General features: G+C 41.8%; 1 protein-coding gene across 1 annotated transcript in view; it reads right to left on the minus strand.

Moving 5' to 3' along the window:
* Positions 1-20,182, minus strand: part of LOC306840365 (latent-transforming growth factor beta-binding protein 2-like) — an 87,968-nt gene that overhangs the window by 44,314 nt on the left and 23,472 nt on the right. The window contains exons 4-8 of the mRNA XM_079369597.1: positions 13,372-13,622; positions 12,242-12,436; positions 9,101-9,304; positions 7,256-7,518; positions 6,019-6,121 (exon numbers count right to left, since the gene is read on the minus strand). Of these exons, the coding sequence (XP_079225723.1) occupies positions 6,019-6,121; positions 7,256-7,518; positions 9,101-9,304; positions 12,242-12,436; positions 13,372-13,622 (1,016 nt within the window). The remainder of the gene's footprint in view (positions 1-6,018; positions 6,122-7,255; positions 7,519-9,100; positions 9,305-12,241; positions 12,437-13,371; positions 13,623-20,182) is intronic.

Raw genomic sequence — 20,182 nt, forward strand, 5'->3', positions numbered from 1 at the left:
AACCCTTTACTGGCTGGCAACACGTAGCAGACAGGAATGAGGACGGATTGATACCACCCGCAGGAAAGGCACAGTAAACAGTCTTAGTTTGCATTCCATTTCAGGTCTTTCCATAGGTTAAAAACCAACTTCAAACAAAGCACAGTTAGCAGAGGTCATGTTCTCGCACTTTACTGTCATTTTGTCACAATACAAACAGTTTTCACTGAAAAAAACCACAAGCAATTAGCTTTTTCATCACTTTGGAGGGTTTCATTTGAGCCATCCCTTCTTGGCCTTTGAGCCAATGCTTGATTTGAAATAAACAAATCTTTACCAGGGCCATTTTTGCATTAAAAAGGTCTCCTTGGCAACCCCCCCTTTATCGAGTGCCCTGTAGAAAAAGGTGTCCTTAATACTGAGGCAAGGCTGATCTGTGAGAAACTATTAGTCTAATATCAATATTCCTCTTCTAGAGATATTGACCCCGAACCATTGTAGATGCTAAAAGATACCGTATTTGCTAAACCAAGTATCAGTCTTGGCTGTCAATCTGTGTCATATAACTTTGACACTATCATCGGGAGGCAAATGTGATGCAGCAAGTTAAAGGCTTTGATGAAGAGATAATTAAATTTTCTGTGACTCAAAATCTTTACTCCTAACACACTTTCCATTGTTTCGACTCACGGAAATAGGAAACTAAACATCTCTGTTTGTAGTTTGACAATTCTGTTTAACGCCCTTCTCCAAGTTGCTGATGGGAATGAAACCCGCATCAAACACATTTAAAACAGATCCACATTCCTCTATAATCTTCAATTCACAGTGGAATATTTTCCACCTGGGCTAGTTTCCAAAAGAAGGCATGCCATGGTACATTACCAATAAATATGTGCTTCACTTAGCTTGTATCCTATTAAGAAATTCAACACAACCTTTGCATCCATATGCTTCCAACTTGGATTTACTTCTCATAGCGGTTAGGTCTGCTCAGTCCTGATTGGCCACAATGCTGCCTGGATAATGAATTCCATCGTTCTAGTTGTGAAGGGATAAACTAAGTCAACATCAATGAATCAAACGCTGTCAATGATACATAACGTCTCTATCTTATAATCACCATGCAGAGCTGCTTTGGAGCTGTTCCAATGCATCTGTTCTCTAGCTGTATAGTTCAGAGGAAAAGTCATGCATCTCTGGTTTTTCTTGGTCATTAACAAGTGTTCACGTTTGATCAGCGCTAATAAAAAGTAATAAGTGCAAGATTTGGCCTGGAAATGAACGTCAGATCAACTGGCTAGGGGATCGATGGGGGATTTGGGAGGGATGAGTTCATATGGGAAGATCTGGAAGTCATGGAGCTGTTTGGGACCCCTCCTTCTTTGCCTCATCTGACATTATTGATCCAAACCTCATGAATGATAATGTCCTTATTACAGAGAGAGAGGGGGGAGCCCAACAGGCAGACAGCTCCTACAGATAGAGGTGAAATAGAAGGCGGGGCAAAGGCAGCATCAGAGCAGTGATGTCATAAAGACCTTGATGACCCTAGAAGGCAGATGAGAAGGTAGCCAAAGCTCCTGTGGGTGTGGAGATTACTTTGGGCCCAAGGGATGTCTGCTCCGGCTCCCTGGGAAGCCTACCAGCATTGCAGACGGGAAGAGGCACAGAGAGGGAATCTGCCCAGCAATGACAGATGCAGAGACAAATAGCTTTTGGGATTTTATTAGCTGTGAAACTTACAGTGAGGAAAGAGCTGCCAGCACAATTATACAGAGTCATGCCAGTGGTAAAATATAGGTCAGACTGAGTCCATAGCGAGTGGCCTTGGTCTAAGGCTCTGGAACCTCCGAAAAACTTTACTGAAATAAATGTGTCCTTAAAGGCTTACAACTGCTTGACTGGTTAACCAAAACAGGCAATTGGATTTCTACCTGTGAGGGGGACCAAGGGCTGGTGGTGTTAGCACTGCTAACAATAGCAACAGTTACAAAGCAGTCTTACATTGTTTAGCCTTCGATGCTGCAATCCTGTGTTTAGCCGTGTTAAATAAATTGTGCTCAGTTTGACTGATTTCTGAGTGTTTCTTAACTTCAGACTTGGTGGCAAATCAGAATGTGCATTTAATTGACAGGTTAGTTGCAAGGAACATCCCTAATTCACACCCCTTTAAGTAAATCCTTCTTTATCATGTACTGAACTCTAAAAGGCATTCATATTCACACCATTACAAAATCAACTCATCATACTGCATTGAAGAATACTTTAGACTGGCTATTGAGAACATATAATGGGAACAATGTATACTGGGGGGGATAAATAAATAGAGGGGATATATTTGCCAATCAACTTTTATTCAGTCAAACTTCTTTGAATAACCAGATGTCTCCTCCTGTTGGACTTTCATATGTGCTGGTCTAAGTCACTTCTGTATCTCCTTCACCCTTGGAACAAGAGGCTAGTCCCCTTTTTAGTCTTAGCTAACAACTGCCCAGAGCATCTGCTACTGAGAGTTACTCTCGATTAGCTAATTTCACATGACATCACACACCAGTAGAACAACCAACCTCGCGTGCAAGACAGGCTTCCTATATTAATGCACACTATGTCAAAGGTTCCAAACTCTGGTGCCATCTGTTTTGACCTGTTTCTTTTTTTCTTTAAAACAAAAACTGTTGTTTAATTGGATGCACTAACCGCTGAGGAGACAAGCTTGTGCTTTGACGGAATTCCATTTGACAACGAAAATGTAGCTGATACTGTATTACCATTAGGTTACTTTAAAATGTTTACTGTCCGTCAAGCGATGAGTTGGATTTAAGTCTATTAGAGAGATAATCATCAAGCCAATAAATACGTTGCAAATATTGGCCTATCACAGATACCTTAGTATTGGTGTATTTTTTCTGGTATGCACCTTTTTGTTTTTTTTTCTTCAGATCATTTCATCCAGCAAATCATTTGTACGATGAAAAGTGTGCACTTCAAGCTTACAGTTTAAAACTCTCTAAGCACTGTCTGCAGCTTGTGACAAAGAGCATACTGATTAACAGTCTGCATGAATTGTAAAATGATGTTAAATTTAATCAGATAGATGAGAAGTTGGTGCAAACATATTGTACAATATGGTAATTGTCAATCAAGTTTAAGAATGTACCATATTGGCTTTAATATTTTTAATCAGTGAATTCTACCATTTATAATTTAGCATCACTATTGGTTAAAAAAAAGTCTTATTGTTGTGGATTTACAAACAACTATCCAGTAGTCAGTTTGTTCTTTTCCCTGTTAAAATCAAGTGTTGAGTCACTTGCATACCCAAAGTGCATCCTCTTTTCCACTCCACTCAACAAGTCACTGGTAAGCGCTCATATTCAAGGAGAGTTTAAACCATCTTTACATCAGTACCTATCAGGACTTACAATCCCAGATTGAACAAGTCTCAAATTCAAACAGAGTGTAGTCAGGACTTTTTACGACTCCACCTCATCATCAGAACCAGAGCTGACTGCAGCCTGTTCTGGTCGGTCTGGATCTCATTACCACCCAGGAATCCTCAGCATGTAACTTTTAAAGGCACTGGCTCCTAAAGGCTTTGGCTCCCACTGTGACAGGACACGCTGGCATTTGTGCCTCAATAACGTCAGCCTTCATTCACATACACACAGACACATAACTTAATAATAATAATCTCCTCCTTTATTTCAACAACAGTGACATAAAGTCCTCGGTGTATAGTATGAAATTATAACCAGTTATATAATGCCGTCAGAAGCGCAGAAACTAAAAAAATAATTACAAAGAAACACAGCCAGACTGCTGAAACAGACATAACTCATGAGTCTGAATTATTTGTATAAACTCCTGTGCTGATTATCAGTCTATAAAGGTCAAATATACTGACAATGTGATCGATGTAGAATGGATCTAGAATAGGAAAATAGAGATATCTGAGGTAAATCCAGGAAGAAAATTGATACTGAAATCCTGTCTCAAAACCAAACTATATTTATCAAAGTCTGCTGATGCTGTCATCATCTATAAATGTAATAAAATAAATGAAGTAGCAAGGCTACGAAACCAGCCATAAACTGAATGATGGTAATGTTACACCCTTTTATTCAAACTGGGCTTTCATGACATCATTATCACATACTCAACAAAAGACACAAGAGACTCTTATACAGCGTTATGACTTTTCCTCACACTTCCAGCCGTCAAATGACCCACTGACGATGGAAAAAGGAACAGCCGAATATTTCAGGGCCTGCTGTCTCTAGGTTGTATATAACTCCTGTCATGCACATAGGTATAAATCTAAGCCAGAAATTCGGGAATGCATCTGAAAGATCCAGCCAAGTGTCTAAACTCAGAACAATAACACTCCTGAGGAATTCAAAGCATTTCTCTTATTAAAGCTACCTCCAAGACTTCTGGGAAACAGTAAATTGCCTTATCTTGACTTAATTTTTCCTCTCTTCCATATTCACTTCTTACTCTGCTTGCACGTAACCTACTGTACAGTAAGCCACCCCCCTCTGAAACATCCTGAAAACGGGGTATTGAGCTCTGCTTCTCCTTTAAACATCAAAGAAGGGAGCAGAAAAACACATGGGAACCAAAAGAGATCTTACTGAGGAGTAAGGAAGAGCAGCAGAGCCTGACATGCTGAGAGATAGAGAGGCAGGGAAAGATGATGTCTGCTTCTGATTGAGGTCAGGTTAGACATTAAACAGGCATTGACATCAGCAGGTATCACTGTAATAAGACTGCATGTAAAGGGCTGGGGGAAAAAAAACAGTGTCCTCATTTGCTACCAAAACATGCTCTACATAAGGCCCTAATAGCAGAGTCCTGCACCATCTCCTCAGGCATAACTGTGCCTCCAAAAGACACACAATGCTGTCAGGCTTGTTAAGAGTACTCATTTACAGTAAAGGGTGTCACCACCCAACCAGCCTGTCGGCGTTCAACCACCCTGCTGCCGTTTCTCAAACCTACCGCAGCTCTGGGTGGGAAGCAGCACTGTGGTTGATCATTTTCTCACTCTTTTCATGCCGACATTGGCTCAATTCTCCCACAGGGTGGGTGGCACTCCTGCCAGGCTTTCGTCTGTAGGCTAAATGTGTTTTCATTTGTGTCCTGGTTTGGGTTATATTGAAGCAAAAACCGTTTAATTTTACAACCGGATAATTACATGGGCGGGCCACAGAGCCACCTTGAGAAGACTTTAAGACTAATGAAGATGTTTTTAATCACCTTCAGTCAGTATGAATAGGCTCAATTATTCACCATGGCTTTTTTTCTCCAACATCATTATTTGGTATAAGTGCTCTGTCTTTAGCATGCAGTCACTTCCTAGATTACATTATTGTTGGCTAGGAGTTGGCTGAAAGTTACCATGAACTCTTGATATTATTGTTTGATACGATAGTTTTCCAATCCGACATCAATGTAAGTAAGGAAGCGGTTTAATAGTGGCAATAGATGTGGTCTTAGGGTTACTAACTAACTGGTTATTGAATATGCAGTTTCTACTCGATAAATGTCCCAATGACATTTTGGTTAATTGGTTTATCAATATCCAAATGTGTTTTTCTTTAAAGTATATTAATGCCAATAGTTTGTGAGATTTCTACATTCATTGGACATTTAATCTGGAACACAGCAGTATGGCATTAAAGAAGAATATTAGCCTCCCACCCTGTGTGTGATGTAAGAGAAAATGTTAAGGCCTACGAAGGCTGTAACATTACCTAACATGAAAAAACGTCTGCAAAGGGATATAGCAGGCATCATTTTCTAATCCCCTTAATATACGGCACTATGAAAGAGAAGTCCAGCTGGGTCTTGTTGTTTTGAACCAATATGAATAACAGAACAAGAATACCAAGAGATCAACATACCACAGGCCCAACAGAAATTAATTCCACCAGAATTAGACTGGATTAGAAATAGATTAGATTTAAGCATGTAATGGAACAGAAAGTAACACAAAATTGCTCGGATATGATGGTTTCCCTCAGGAGGGCTTACCTGGTTTGGTTGGACATTTTTGGCACTTGTTAAGACCCCAGGAGGCGCCCACACTTCCACAGCAATCATCCTGTTTGGTAAGTCCTGGCAGAGGCTTGCCACACTACAACAACACACATCTGTGTTACATCGAAAAAGTATTGAAAATGAGTACATGTTTGTGCATGCATGCTTCTTTGCATGCAAATGTGTGTTCCTTGGCAGGGACATAGCTTTTCAGTGTGTTTGTGTCAGAGCGTGCATGTATACCTATCTGCAAGGACACACAGAACCAGACACATCTGAGACTCGTTAAATGGACAAAGATATACACAAGTCTCAAGACCTGCCATGAACCGCCTCGCGTGCCTCATTTAGGCACTTGGCTAATTGTGAAGACAGATTCCTATCAGACCTTACTTATTGGATTTTTTGGCCAACGGAGATTTATGAAATTAAAAAGGCAACAGAGAGGCATTCTTCTGGAGAACACTGAACTGGCACATTGGCAGGAGAAGAGGGAAAAGCTTTTCTATGTTCCTTTTTTTCCCCCTGGGTAGCTCATTTAACCTGGAAGCTTTAGTTTCAGGCTCTCTATGAAACTAGAGTAGGAAGAGGGAGCTGCACTTCAGAACAAACAAACTTGTTTGAGGAATAGCACTGGAAAAAGAGAATTCACCACAGATAAAATTGTTGTTGGGAGTGCAAACCTTAAGGCTTTAAGTCGATTATGATGCAGTATAGAGATGTCTTAAAGTCTCAGATTAGCCAAAGTCATGCCCCTATTACTTTTTCTTACTGCACTCCTTTGAATCAGTTCTGTTGTGATGTCAATACCTCATTCTGCCCATGCAAGAATACATTTGTAGTACTGTATGTGCTTTCTGTGACCATGAAAGCCTTCCCTTTTGAGAGACACTGACAACCATATTGTACTGGTTTTCAGGCCTAACCTTTGATCTCTGAACATACCCAAACACATCACATGTTTTGTCAGAGAACATGAGACGGCAAGTGTGGTCAAAGCTCATAAATGTTCCACATTTCATAAATCATGGCCACAGAGCCACTTCTGCATCGAGAGAACCGGTATCACAGAGGGTGCCTGGACTGTAAGATTTAGATCTGTAACCTTTGGTGACACAACACATTTACTCGACTTGTTTCAACACCTATGAAGAGGAAGGATACTCCAAGTGGCTTAAATCAGCAAATGATGACAGCGAACAAAGTGTGCTTTAACGTTTTAACACAATACCTGTCCATCAACTGTTTCCTGAAAGCATCTTCCCACATGTCCGTTCTGTCGGTTATGTGGTCTGGCGTGGCCATTCCCATTCCCATTTCCATTAGAGTGTGTTTCATGCCCATTCCCAGGCTGGGAGCGCTGTTGGACAGAGTGAACCCCCTCTGTGCTGGCCAGTCTCTGTCCAGGCTGGACCCGAGCTACTTGGTGGATTTGTACTTCTGCCTCTGGAGGGTGCTGGATGTGAACATTCACCAAAGACGGATGGAGGGACACTGGTGAAGGAAAGACCAACAGTTTATACAACATAGTGGAAAGTTTATACAATCAAAGTAGAGAGATCCTCAACAGACGGACACAAGATCATGTTTTTTTTTTTAGCTTTCTCCATCACTTAGTTTTATGATCTGTAAGGGAAAGTCCCAGCAGTGAAGACAATTTTGAGACGATAAAAAACATCACAAAGAGATTAGGACTCTATGACATATACTAAATCATCTTAAAAATCAAAACAGAGTTGTTTAGCAGTTGAGATTCTGTTGTAATGTGGAGAATGAGCTCTTTTGTCCTTCTGACAGAGGGGAAGCATCTATCTTCAGGTGGTGCCAGAGTTTTTTTTTCGCAGTATCCTGACCCATGCTCATAAATCATAGTCACATAGACAGAACGCAGGGAGAGTCCAACGAGAAGAAGTAGACCTTACCAAGAGTCCTGCACGTGAGACTCCCTCAGTAAATGTTTAAAGCATTGGATCATTTCTTCGTTAGAAGTAAAAATGGATTGGTCTCATGCCATGTTTGATGACTTTGATGTAGTCAAAATGATGAAAAAAAACATTTCTTAGTGAAATTCCAAATATCTTAAATGAAGTTCTGCTTCTACTTGCTGTCAGACAAGTGAGATGTTGAGCCAAATGTAATGACATATAAAATTATATCAGAGACACAGATGGAAAAATAAGCGAATCTTCCTTCTTTACATTCTTTCTTATAACTTCATGATGTTACTTTTGTCTGTTTCCAATATCCACTCCTTCTTGAGAAAAAGCAGCATTGTGCTAACAGTATGAGGACTTCCACTGAGTCATTACCACTTAGCCTCAAAATAGAGTCTGACCTCCACTGCTGCTGGCCTCAAACGGCAGAGCACTACACCATAAACAGTGTACAAAATAAAGGATCAGATTCATGCACATTTAAAAAGAGATTTACTGGGATTATAAGGAGAAGTTGAGCAACTGGCAACCAGCATTAAAAAAAAAGAAGTCTGCTTTTGTTTTGAGTTCATATGACCAACGCAAAGCCCTCTTGACTCTGCTGACTTTTGACAAAAGAATAAACCGCAATGAAACAAGCTAACATAGCTAGCTGTTTTGACGCATCCTCTCTAAAACCTGCCTTAGTTAGAGTTTGAGCTGACAGTATCAACACAAAAAAATGGGACGTGGACAGTGTGAGTCTAGCAGAGGTCAACATGAATCAAGCTTGGTAACTGTCGTTTGGCTAGTCAGCTACGTTACATTCTTTATTCAAACCAAAGACAATAAGACTTGGATGTAGCCTTTGAGGCCTAATAGTCTCCAATTTATTTTTTTTAGATAGCCATGCCCCTAAAGCATACTGTGCTTTTGTTTGGTTTTACTTTTTAGAGGCTATATTCAAAAATGAAAAATCATCACAGTGTATTAAAGACGATTTGAAAGAAGCAACTGAGCCTGTTTAATTCATTAGAAAAATGTTGAGAGAAGACAGGCCAGTTGTCATCCTATTTCACATCTACAATGTTTTCATTTTGAAACAAGAGAATATTTCCATGTCTTATGTGGTCTAGACAGAAGTCAACGTGCTGTGTCATTACTTTGTTGATTGGAGAGTGGTAGAGTGTACATGGAGTGGGAGGGAGACTTTGGGCCCTGGTGATTGGCATCCTTGCTGTGAGGGGTGGGTCTGACAGGAGGCGGGGCCGGCAGGTGGCAAAACTTCCCTGTTGAGTTTGACGGACACCAGCACTGGTCCCGGCCGATGCACCGACCTCCATTTAGGCAGGGTATCTGACAGAAGACTACAGTGGGGGAAGAAGAGAGATAACAAGGTTGAGTGTAGAAGCAAAAAGGAGAAGACGATGAAGAGGTTAATAGAAAGTTAGATATTCATAAGCATTTTTAACATGCCAAATTAAGCAGAAGGTATACATGCATTATTTTACCTTATGACCTTGTTTCATAAAACAACAGAAGTGGCATGTGATGAGGCTCCATGTGGACATGATTTGTTAGAAATAGACTTTGCATTACTTGACACCTCATTCAACATGGCATACTGTATATAAAGTTTCAACTCTGTCCTTTGGGAGCACTGCCCATCACGCCGCACCTCTTTTATTGACATATTTTGCCTAACGACAATAATTACATACTTCTGTGCCGGGCGATAAGTGATGGTTTATCATGCAACAATTCAGAGAAAAAAATCAAGTGTCTGGATATGTGTGAGGATGTGAGAGAGAGAGAAAAACTACAATTTCTAAAACAATCAAATCCTGCTTTAAACTTCAAAGAGTGCCAACCACTTTTTAATCATGTGAGTTCATCACAACACCTTTGAGGTTATAATTTGATTCATAGTTTTGTGATTTATCACGAGGTAAAACAATTCAGGAAAGGCTAAATCTAGACAGATGGTGTTTGACAGTGCTGCTTTGACACCCCTTTCTCTGGCCTTATCTCTTGGCTTAAAGGATGAACACCAGCCCAGCATCTTAAATACCTGAGCATGCTCCTGTCTACAGATTCTCTCTGACCTGACCTCATCCATCTCAAAACATCAAAGACTGCAAAATAAAAGAATCCATCCAACCATGACGGAGAAGAAAAAAAGAACCAGTTTGATGCACAATGGATGAAAAGTGAATCTCTCTCCTTTTCTGGTTCAACAGTACCGCACACCACAAATATGAGCACTTCTTTACAAGACTGCAGGAGATACAGATGGCCAACAAACTGAGGGATGAAAGAGGACATTAGTGATGGAAACATGCTGTGAGCTGCATCCTCGCTGTCTCATTGAACCGACAGAAACACACTAACAGGGTGCAAACAGGGAACAGAGAGACTCTGGACAATCTGGATGGCATGTTGGGAATGAGCTCCCTGTCACAAAGTATTAACAAGAGCGAGACTGGAGGAAGAAAAGAGGGAGGGATGGAACACGAAAAGAAGATAGAGAACTAAGAGGATTAGGAGAGGAAAATGAGAATAGAATAGATTGAAAACAGAGAAGAGACAGGACTGGAGAGACGGGGATAAACAATGTAAGGGGGGAAAAAAAGTTGTGGAAACACAGACAGTGGGACTTAGCTTTGGTGTCCGAGCACACACAGGAAGGCCTCTAGTGATTAGACATGCTGGCTAAATTATCAGCTAAAGGAGGTCATTAAATCCTCTCAATGTGGGCTGCAGGTCTGCACCGGTCTGCGTCAGGCCAGTCCCACATCAGCATGGGGCGAGAACTATTCTTAGACGAAAACCCGTCTGTTGTCTCTGCACACCACGCAGCCTGTCTGCCTGTCTGTCTGTCTATTTAACAAGCTCTTACAACAAAACAGACACACACACATGCACACACTTCTCACTCAATAAAAGCCTTCTACCCAATCTAATATCAGGCTTTATGGTAAGTGTTGTACACAGGGTGCGTATCAAGGGAGCCTGTTGTAATTATCCATCCAGATTTTACTGCAGCGTGTAGGGAACATAACAACAGCATGAGATAACTGTTTGCTGTCCACTTGACATTCCTCGAAGAGCACGCACACCCACAGCAATAACAGGATGTGAGCCTAAATGGAAAGCAATCTCTTTTTAACACTGATTTTAGCACATGATTTGACATAATGAAGGGAGATTCCTGCAGAAATAAAAACTGGGGCACGAAAAAACAAACTGGAGTCGAGGAAGAAGCCGAGGTGCCAGGAATGTAATCTTGCAGACGGTCTCTGCCAGGACACTGAAGTGTTTAGAATATGAAGACCATGTTCCAAAGCCCTGTTAATGGGCATAAACATCTGCTACATCAAGCAGTTTATATATTCATAAGTCAGCATGGTCCTCCTGTGCACTGAGGTGGAGGTTGGTGCATGTTTGTGTGGAGATTTTAGTTTCATTTTATGTGTGTTGTGACCGGAGAGGACTTGTATGTGTGTGCATGGTGTGTGCACCCTCTGATCCACAAGTAGTAATTAGTCTGAACCATAGCAGTAGGGTTAAAAGAGATGAGAAAACCAAGAGGGGTTACGACCTTCCCCTTCACATTGACTACCAGTCATCCCTGCCCCACGGACACTGTGTGAATTTGGAGCAAAGCCCCCGGATAAATGGAAGGTTTTAATGTAATCCCTATAAAATCCTGTTCATGCTGCTACTCTTTCTCTCTTTCTGCCTCTGCCTCTTCTCTTTCATTCTCGCCTGCTCACCCAGGGAGCGCGTTAAATGGTTAACGGCGGGGCCAACCGCGAGGTGTAAACCGCAAAGAGATGGGGCTAAGTGTTGGGAGCGTGGGACCACCAGACTGTGTGTATGTGTGTGTGTGTGTCTGAGAGAGAGCGAGAGAGAGAGAGAGAGAGAGAGAGGGGGAGATTAGCCCCCTTTTAAAAAGCCTACTTTTAAACGGGTCTATCCCTTTCTCTCTTGCTTTCCCTGTTTCTCTTTGACAGTGAGAGTTTTTCAGCCCAGCGCTCGGCTTTAATCTTGATCACAACGTCTCAACTCTAAACATGTCATTCAGAACAGACAGCATGCCACCGTTGGGAACCCATATTGATGGGGCTCCCCACATAAAAAAGACATGAGAAAGAAGGATGAAGACAAAGGAAAAACGTGTAAGAAACAGAAAGCAAGCAAGAGAGACAGTGAGAGTGAGAGGAGAATAGATGTAAGGTGATGCTAAAGGTTGCCAAGCAGTAGACAAAGATGCTGATCTGGGGCCCGGAGTCGACACTCACAGAGTCTGAAGCCCTGGTTCTTTGGCTGCTGCTGCGTATGCTGCTGCGTTTGCTGCTGCGAGTTCTCACTGTAGACTGTGGTGATGTCTCCCTTCTCACAGCTGTTGTAGCAACGCCCGCCGCTGCACACCCTGCGGCACAGCATGGGCGTGAAGACAATCTTGATGCGGTCCACGTTGGAGGTAAGGTTGGCCCCTGGAAAACAAACACACACTTTGGTGAGAAGGAGGAGTAGAAGAAGCAGAGACCGGCAAGAGACGAGCTGCATCCTTCCTTCTTCAGCCTCACAGTGACACACTCCCCGTCCGGGCAAAGGGAGGTTTATAAGTGTGCGAGGGTGTGTGCTGACGGCTGGCCAGTGGCATGCTGCAGCTGAGTGAGCGATGTGCCACAGGCCAGGAAATAGGGGAGAGAATACTGTTAGGTACCGGGCCAGCATCCAAGCCCTTTATCTTCTGAAAAGGTGTTTTGGATGTGTGTATGTGTGCAGGAGACAAAGAGAGCGTAATGTGTAATGTTGGGAAGCTGTTCAACAGCCGTTGCTCTGGTACGTGGCTACAAAACAAGTACGAGTCTGAAGAGCAGACAGCTGTGTGTGCTGGATAGCGGATCAGAGGATGATGAATGAGTGAAGAGAGAATAAGAAATTAGGAAGGACAAGATCCCATTTCTTCTGTTGTGGGTAAAGGCGCCAAAGCTTCAGCGCCTGTCATGTTTCCGAGAGGTGACAGAGAAGAATGCGACAAAGCATGCAACAGTGCAAACACACAACAACACACGCCGTGCTCACACTTCTCGTCAGCAGACTGCACACACGAACAGGCTAACACATTGTATGCAGCTTCGCTATATGTCCTCTGTCGGCCGTATGCGTGTGGACAGTCAAGGAGGAGGGAAAGCCTGGGAAGCTGCCAGTGTTTTTTTTTTTTCTTCTCGCGACTAATGTTCCATTACGAGATGACACCGCAGCATGTGCATGTATGTATCCAAGTGTCAGAGAATGGGCTGTGTCTGTTTTGATGTGGTTAGGGAGAGTGGAAAGTATGCATGTTAAGTAAAAGAGCAGTTAGAGTTAGTTTTACGATTTCTCATTTTGTAACAGATGTAACAGTTTCCTTTTTCCTTCCTACCTGCAGGTAATACTGCATTGTTGAACTGCCCGCGCAGATGTCTGTCATTGGCGGGCCTGTGCACGCTGCTATGCCCATTTCTGTGTCCGTGCGAGTTCCTGTTCTCGCTGTTGTCGCCGTTAGCGTAGCCGTTACCATTGGGTAGAGCATTGGAGGTTATTGGCCCAGAGGATGATGGATAACGTTTCACAGTGCGGGAGGTCCCGGTCTGCTGAGGGGAGGAGTCAGGGGGTCCCCGTCTCACTTGGGTCCTGTCAGTCACATCATCACAAGATCATAAACACATGACCTCAGACAAAAGCTTGTGTTCCACACACACACACACACACACACACACACACACACACACACACACACACACACACACACACACACACACACACACACACACACACACACACACACACACACACACACACACACACACACACACACACACACACACACACACACACACACACACACACACACACACACACACACACACACACACACACACAAGCAACATATATGCATCACCATGAAATCCATTAAAGTGCAGTCAGTGTGTGCAGCAGAAAAGAATATTCCTCAGGGACAAACATGCTGTCTTAGGTCATAGCCTTGCTTAATTGATTTTATAGAAGAGACACAATGATTTGAAAATAATTTCCTTTTAATTGAATTAATAATACCATATCATTCTTTTAGCACATAGGGTTTCTCAACAAACATCTGCTGTATGTCAGTGAGCCATGACCCTCACTAATTAATGAAAGATTCTGTTTGACTTTGAAGACATTTCGCAAGAGAAGATTATTCACTGCTGATTAAGTATCAGGCAACAAAAAGGGAATTAGCCTTGGAGTATTTATCTGTGTGTGTGTGTGTGTGTGTGTGTGTGTGTGTGTGTGTGTGTGGCTTGTATTTTGGCCCCTGAAAATAAATACATTTTCAAACCATTAGATCTTTCCATCAGGACTACAAAACCTTTCCATCATCTGCTTGACTAGATTATGAACTCCCTGTTCTGTCTGTGGTCAACCAGGGAGCAACATCCTGATTGTTGCACCGCGCAGGAGGAAGTATTAAAACTAGGGATGAAGAAAACTCGACCACAGGCTGCAAGGGGCGCTTTTTTTTCAACAGTGAGCATTTGATTTGGGTCAATTACTGAGCCTGTGCTGTTCGACCTGGAAGCTGAGCTCATGTGAGCGACCTGGGGGAGGCGCGTGCCTCTCAGACAGACGGGCAGACAGACCTGCCTCAGCTCTATGAAAGCAAGGGGAGTGCTGGGATTCAGGCCTGTAAAAAAAAAAAGAAAAAACATCTGATTCTCACTGATCTGCCCTGACAGACAGTCAACAGAGCAAGACAAAGATGAACCAAGCCGGGGAGATCAGAAGAAACGCTCTACAAAGCCCACCTGTGGCCCTGTAAGGTAATTGAGGCTGTAATCAAACCTCAAATGAGGATATAAACCATGAATTACCATTTATGACGTGTGGTTTGTAGCCACACACCACGTATTTACACACTAAATCAGCTCAGTCTACCCACAGACACACAACAATTATCAGGCAACCAAACACAAATGTGCATACAAAAATGCATGCATGTGCACACAGTTGTATACATACACACCCTTTCCCAGCTGTGCTAGATATAGCACAAGCCTATGCATGTCTCTTTATTCGCAGCGTACAAACAGCATTCCTGTTTCCAAGGGCAACAGGACACTAAATGAGACGGGGAAAAGGCAGACAAATATTTGATAATAGTCTCTCACGTCAACTCTTTGAAAGACAACAGGCAGCATCTACAGCACACAGCTGCTGACCCAGATCCTGAATCTTCAGGGCGGGTCTCGGGGAGAGGATGTGACACAGGGAAATAAGAGGTGCTGGTGTCAAGGTGGTAAGAACTTACAGGAGGTGGATAACCCAGCTCAACCATCCACTCTAAATCCTGATTGGGTTTTTCCATGGCTTACAGTGACACCTGGCCTCCAAGCATCCTGCTTCACTTCCTGGGCTGAGCCAGATGTTGCTATGTCTGTCTCTCTCACTTTCAATGGCAAAGTGACTTCCTCCCAGCATGAGCTCACCGCTGCTCTCTCTGCCTGCAGATCAGAGGGCGAACAGGGCAAGCACAAGTCACTCTGAACGTTTGATGTCATCATTAGGAACTTCAAGGCCGCAGCCAGCCAAGGAAGAACCATCCCCCTGCCTTGTTCTGGGTGACTTGAAAGCAATTTGAAGACCTCTGCCAAGATCACATGGAACATGGTTGGAACCGACATATGGAGAAATTGTTTGGGTAACAAACGCTGGCCATACAGATTGGATTAAGACAGTTGATGAGAGAGTTGCTAAATTGAGGGGGAGCGTAGAGTGCAAAGCAGCAATTATTGCTCTCACCTTCGACCTTTCTGATATTCCAATGTTTTTATGGCCTGCATTTAGGTTTTGGTAACATATGATCCCCATAAGGATTTTAATTACAATTTGAAAATGCATTGGATAAGAGATCTGAGAGACAGAAAATGTTGGGAGGAGACGTGCAGTAAAGGGCCGAGGTTGGATTCAGACTAGCAGCCTCTGCGATGAGGCCATAGCTTCTGATATGCAACATAACCACGATCAGATCTGCGAGAAGAAAACAAAACTGCTACACATCGAAGAAGCGGAAAAGGTAGAAACCAAGAACAGAGCTAGGTGATCATGTAGGCAGAAAAAAAACTCCAAATAAAAGCTCATTTTGCTTAATGCCTGCAGCCCACGGGTTTATTTATCTGTAGTCTCAGAGTCTGAGATTACATATTAATTCTGTGTTTACATTTTGTGAGCTTGTCAACTTTCATGAGAATAATGAATTATTCCTGTTGGTTTAAAACACTGTACGGCAGTATGTGCAGTATAATCACTTCTAAATCTGACGTAGTTTCAACGAAAAACATGACAAAGTACCTGAGAGGAGCTTTATGGACACACATGATGTTGAAATCATCATGCCAAATCCTGTTTCAGTGTTTCGACACTTTGATTACATAAGTAAGATTAATATGCATAGAACAGGAGGTTTGACTGACTTTAATACACAATTTGTATTATTTCATGCTCTAAATATTCGCTGGATAATTACATTCAAAGAGAAACAATCATTTCTTCGACACTGATATATCTCTGTCCAAACATTTGATCAAAGCCTTGGTTTATATCTTAAAGCAAAAAAAAAGGCTTGCAGCGAGGACATAAAGCTTTTGGCACTGTCTACTCTCACTGATCGTCATTCACTGCACATGTACGAAAACAATTAGAACTAAACCTCATCACATCTACGGAAATTACAAATCGCAGTGAGGGCCAAGAATGTACACTGTGCATAAAAAGACTGTAAAGCTTCCAACCTGTTGCAAAAGAATTCTTTGGTGAAAAATCGCTTACTTACTTTGAACTCATTGCAGCACTACAACATGAGAATATTAGCTCTCCTGAATTCATGACAGGCAACAAGAATGGTTGGAGCTGTGCCTCTTGACCCAGATGAGTTGGAGAGGAGGCACACTTGGAGCGCAAACAGCACAGAGTCTCAAACAAGCCAACCAGGAACTGGAGGATGCTCTGAACTCTGAGCTGTTGCTGATGCTGTTCATAAACCACTCTGTTAATAAAAGCCAATGAAAGACTCTGCCAAACAAAATGTGAGGTGTGCTTTGAAGTTTGATGAGAGTGCACTGAGTATGGGGCAAAGTTACATGCGGAAAATGGGTTAGGTGGTTTTATTGAAGTGCCTGGAAACCCTTGTATTGTGATGACTTGGAAAACAAAATAGTCCTGTAATCCAAATGTCGACAGTGTCGATTCTGCGCCTCGCCCTCTTGGAAACAGGAGCCTCTTAGATAGACAGGAAAACTCTGAATTTGTCCCATTCACCCCAAGCTGTTAAACACAGACACACAAGCATTGACCCAGATCCTCAAGAACTGTTTACATCTTTCTCGGTAGCCCATTCTCCGTGACGAAGCCGGCATTGTGTTTATGTGAAGCGCTGCACTGTAATGTAAGAGTCCCAGCTGATTCATTCGCTTACAGTTCAGTCTCTGAGGCATTCTTTTCCTATCTTCCCTATCTATAAATGTCCACATTAAAAAAAAAAACCATATTGGTCAGCTACAGCTAATACATTTCAAACTGAACTTGCAAGTTGGACAGAGTTAAGGGATTGTGATATCAACAAGTTTCTTCAGCATTTAAAACTAAGTTCATTTTTCATTTGATTTGTTTAGAAAACCAAAATCTGAACCCACATCTAACAGCTCTGATTATTGGCTTGTTGCAGCTAATGCAGAAAATAGACCGATATAAAGAGCTTGTCTGGTTATTGGACCGAGTCATTTGGCTTTGAACAAACTGTCTAAACAATACAGTTTGACAGCAGGCAGAAGTGTCTGGCATGAATATGTCAGACTGGGTCACACTGAACAACCTGATGGCGGCCAGCCTTGCCACTTTTCCTGAAACAGTTGTCTTTGTATTGGATTGGATGAGACCTCCAGATTGACCGAGTGGCAAACTTCTGGCATTTACTGCGTTTACGACAATCAACATACAAGTTTGTTTCATTCCACAGAGGAAAAGAAGGTCATTTTTCTTTTTATTTAAACAAAATGTTTAATGGTTCCATTGACTTCTTTCCAACACAGTGTCAGCCAAAACCAGCATTACATAGAACTGCACAGATTTAGGGCAATTTGAAAGCTACTCTCCAAATAGAAATTTAATGATGACCATCAAAGACCAAGTGTGAATCAAAGTATACTCATTCATCTCAGTCAGTAAAAGTGTTAAAGACTATTGTTGATTTCAAAGCTTGCGCTGGGATATGCAGATCATCACTCAGCAGCAGAAATCTCAAAAGAATTGTGCAAACAGCAGCTGAAACAAAGCAAACTTTGTGTTGCTGGACCACTGAAAACATTGCTGGCAACAAAAGAAAGGAGATTTATGTGTATTTGGAACCTGCACTTTGGCACAAAGCAATCTGGACCTATTCCAACGTTTTTCAGGATGCTGGAAATTTGGTTTGAGAATATACTTTCCCGACTTTTTCAATGTTTAGATCTTTTCTCCTGAATGTCGAGTCAAGCCAGATCATATGTTGAATAATATTTCCATGGACACACACACAGAGCAACGTCTGACGATCAGAAGATTGATCAGCCACTTAAAGGGATACTTTAACCATTTGCATTAAGCTTTATATCATTGGAAATCTGGTAGTATCTTTGAATGGTCGTGCAGCCTACCCTCATTTTCCCCAGAGATGGGAAAACTCTTCATTACTTTTCTGAAAAGGAGCCTGACGAAAATATGACGATTTTTGCATCATTGGAAGATGTTTTGGTTAGCAGGGGTGAAACTGTTAAGTATGGGGGTTGAAAAACATGGAGGAGGAGCCAAGTGCAGAAAAAAACACTAAGATTTATTTAAACAAAAAGCCAAAAGAACAAACTAACATAATAAATCCAAAATGTCCAAAAAAGACATGAGGAGAAGGAAACACTTAAACTGAACTAAGAAACACAAGAGAAAACAGGCAGCACTGGGGGAATAAATAAAAGAGAACTCAAAACACTGAAATAAAACCTAAACAAAACCAAACTACATTGCTAGTTCTTCATATTTTCGACCACTGAAGCTACAGACCTATTTCGGAACAGTGGGCGGGACCTCGCTCCTAGAATTGAAACTTAACATCCACCATATTGCTTGGAAGCAACTTAAAACAGGAAACTAACTAACTCTATGGTGATTGGTGTAATTTAACTTTGGTAGACTGTACTCTCTAATGTAAACATTACATATAATTAGAGAATAATATGTACAAGACTAAGATATAGTGCAAGATGTTAAAGCGGTAAACTTTCTATTATAGCTCGGATGATCCTTTTAGTTCTCGAGGAATGTAATTAAAAACTGAACTCTTCAGCACGTTACAGCTAGTTAGCAGCAAGTTAGGGGCTAATACTCGCTCCAAGGTCGTACAACAGGGACTGCTGTGAGAAAATAAGCACAATCAACACTCAACTCCCGCTGTCAAAAACTAGATAACTGTGGTCAACAGTCAACACCTGCATCTGTCAACAATCACCCGCACAGGATGTGAATTCTAACGGTTGTTCTGAATTAATTTCTTGCCAATCTTATGTACAGAAGACTTCACTGATAATATCTCGTTATTTGGATAGAAACAAGTTCTCATTAATTGAGTCTTTACACAGATCATAATTTACATAGTTAGTTTTTTGGTGGATTTGACTCCAGTGGAGGAGTCGATGTTAAACTGGGAAACACCTAGAATGGTCTCAAATAATGAATTTTCCTTCTCTTGGTATTAATTTGAGCAGGGTCAAGAGGGAGATGTTTTTCAGCAAAAAGCTTAACAACAGATGTTGCTTCATATTTCACAGACTTAAGCTTGCAGACAAGAATGAGAGTGCAGACTGTTGAATCTGGTCCCAGGAGGTGCTATTCTAGAACATTAGCAAAGACAGACACACTTGACTCTTGTTCATGTTTTGCTATTCAAAGCCCAACAGTGTTATGAATCTTACTGACGTCTGAGACATTAACTACGATGTACTGTAGCTATGAAAAGAGAGCACATGTTGGATTAGCAGGACAGATACAATCAAAGCTTGACCTGGAATCCTGTTCCAAGAATGACTTTTGTGCTTTAGAATTTAATTTCACAAAAAAAAATCAGCCTTTATATCTAATATTTGATAATAAATACATTACTAATAAGATATTTTAAGTCCATTATATTT

Source organism: Symphodus melops (genome assembly GCF_947650265.1).
Source record: "Symphodus melops genome assembly, chromosome: 19".
Lineage (NCBI taxonomy): Eukaryota > Metazoa > Chordata > Actinopteri > Labriformes > Labridae > Symphodus > Symphodus melops.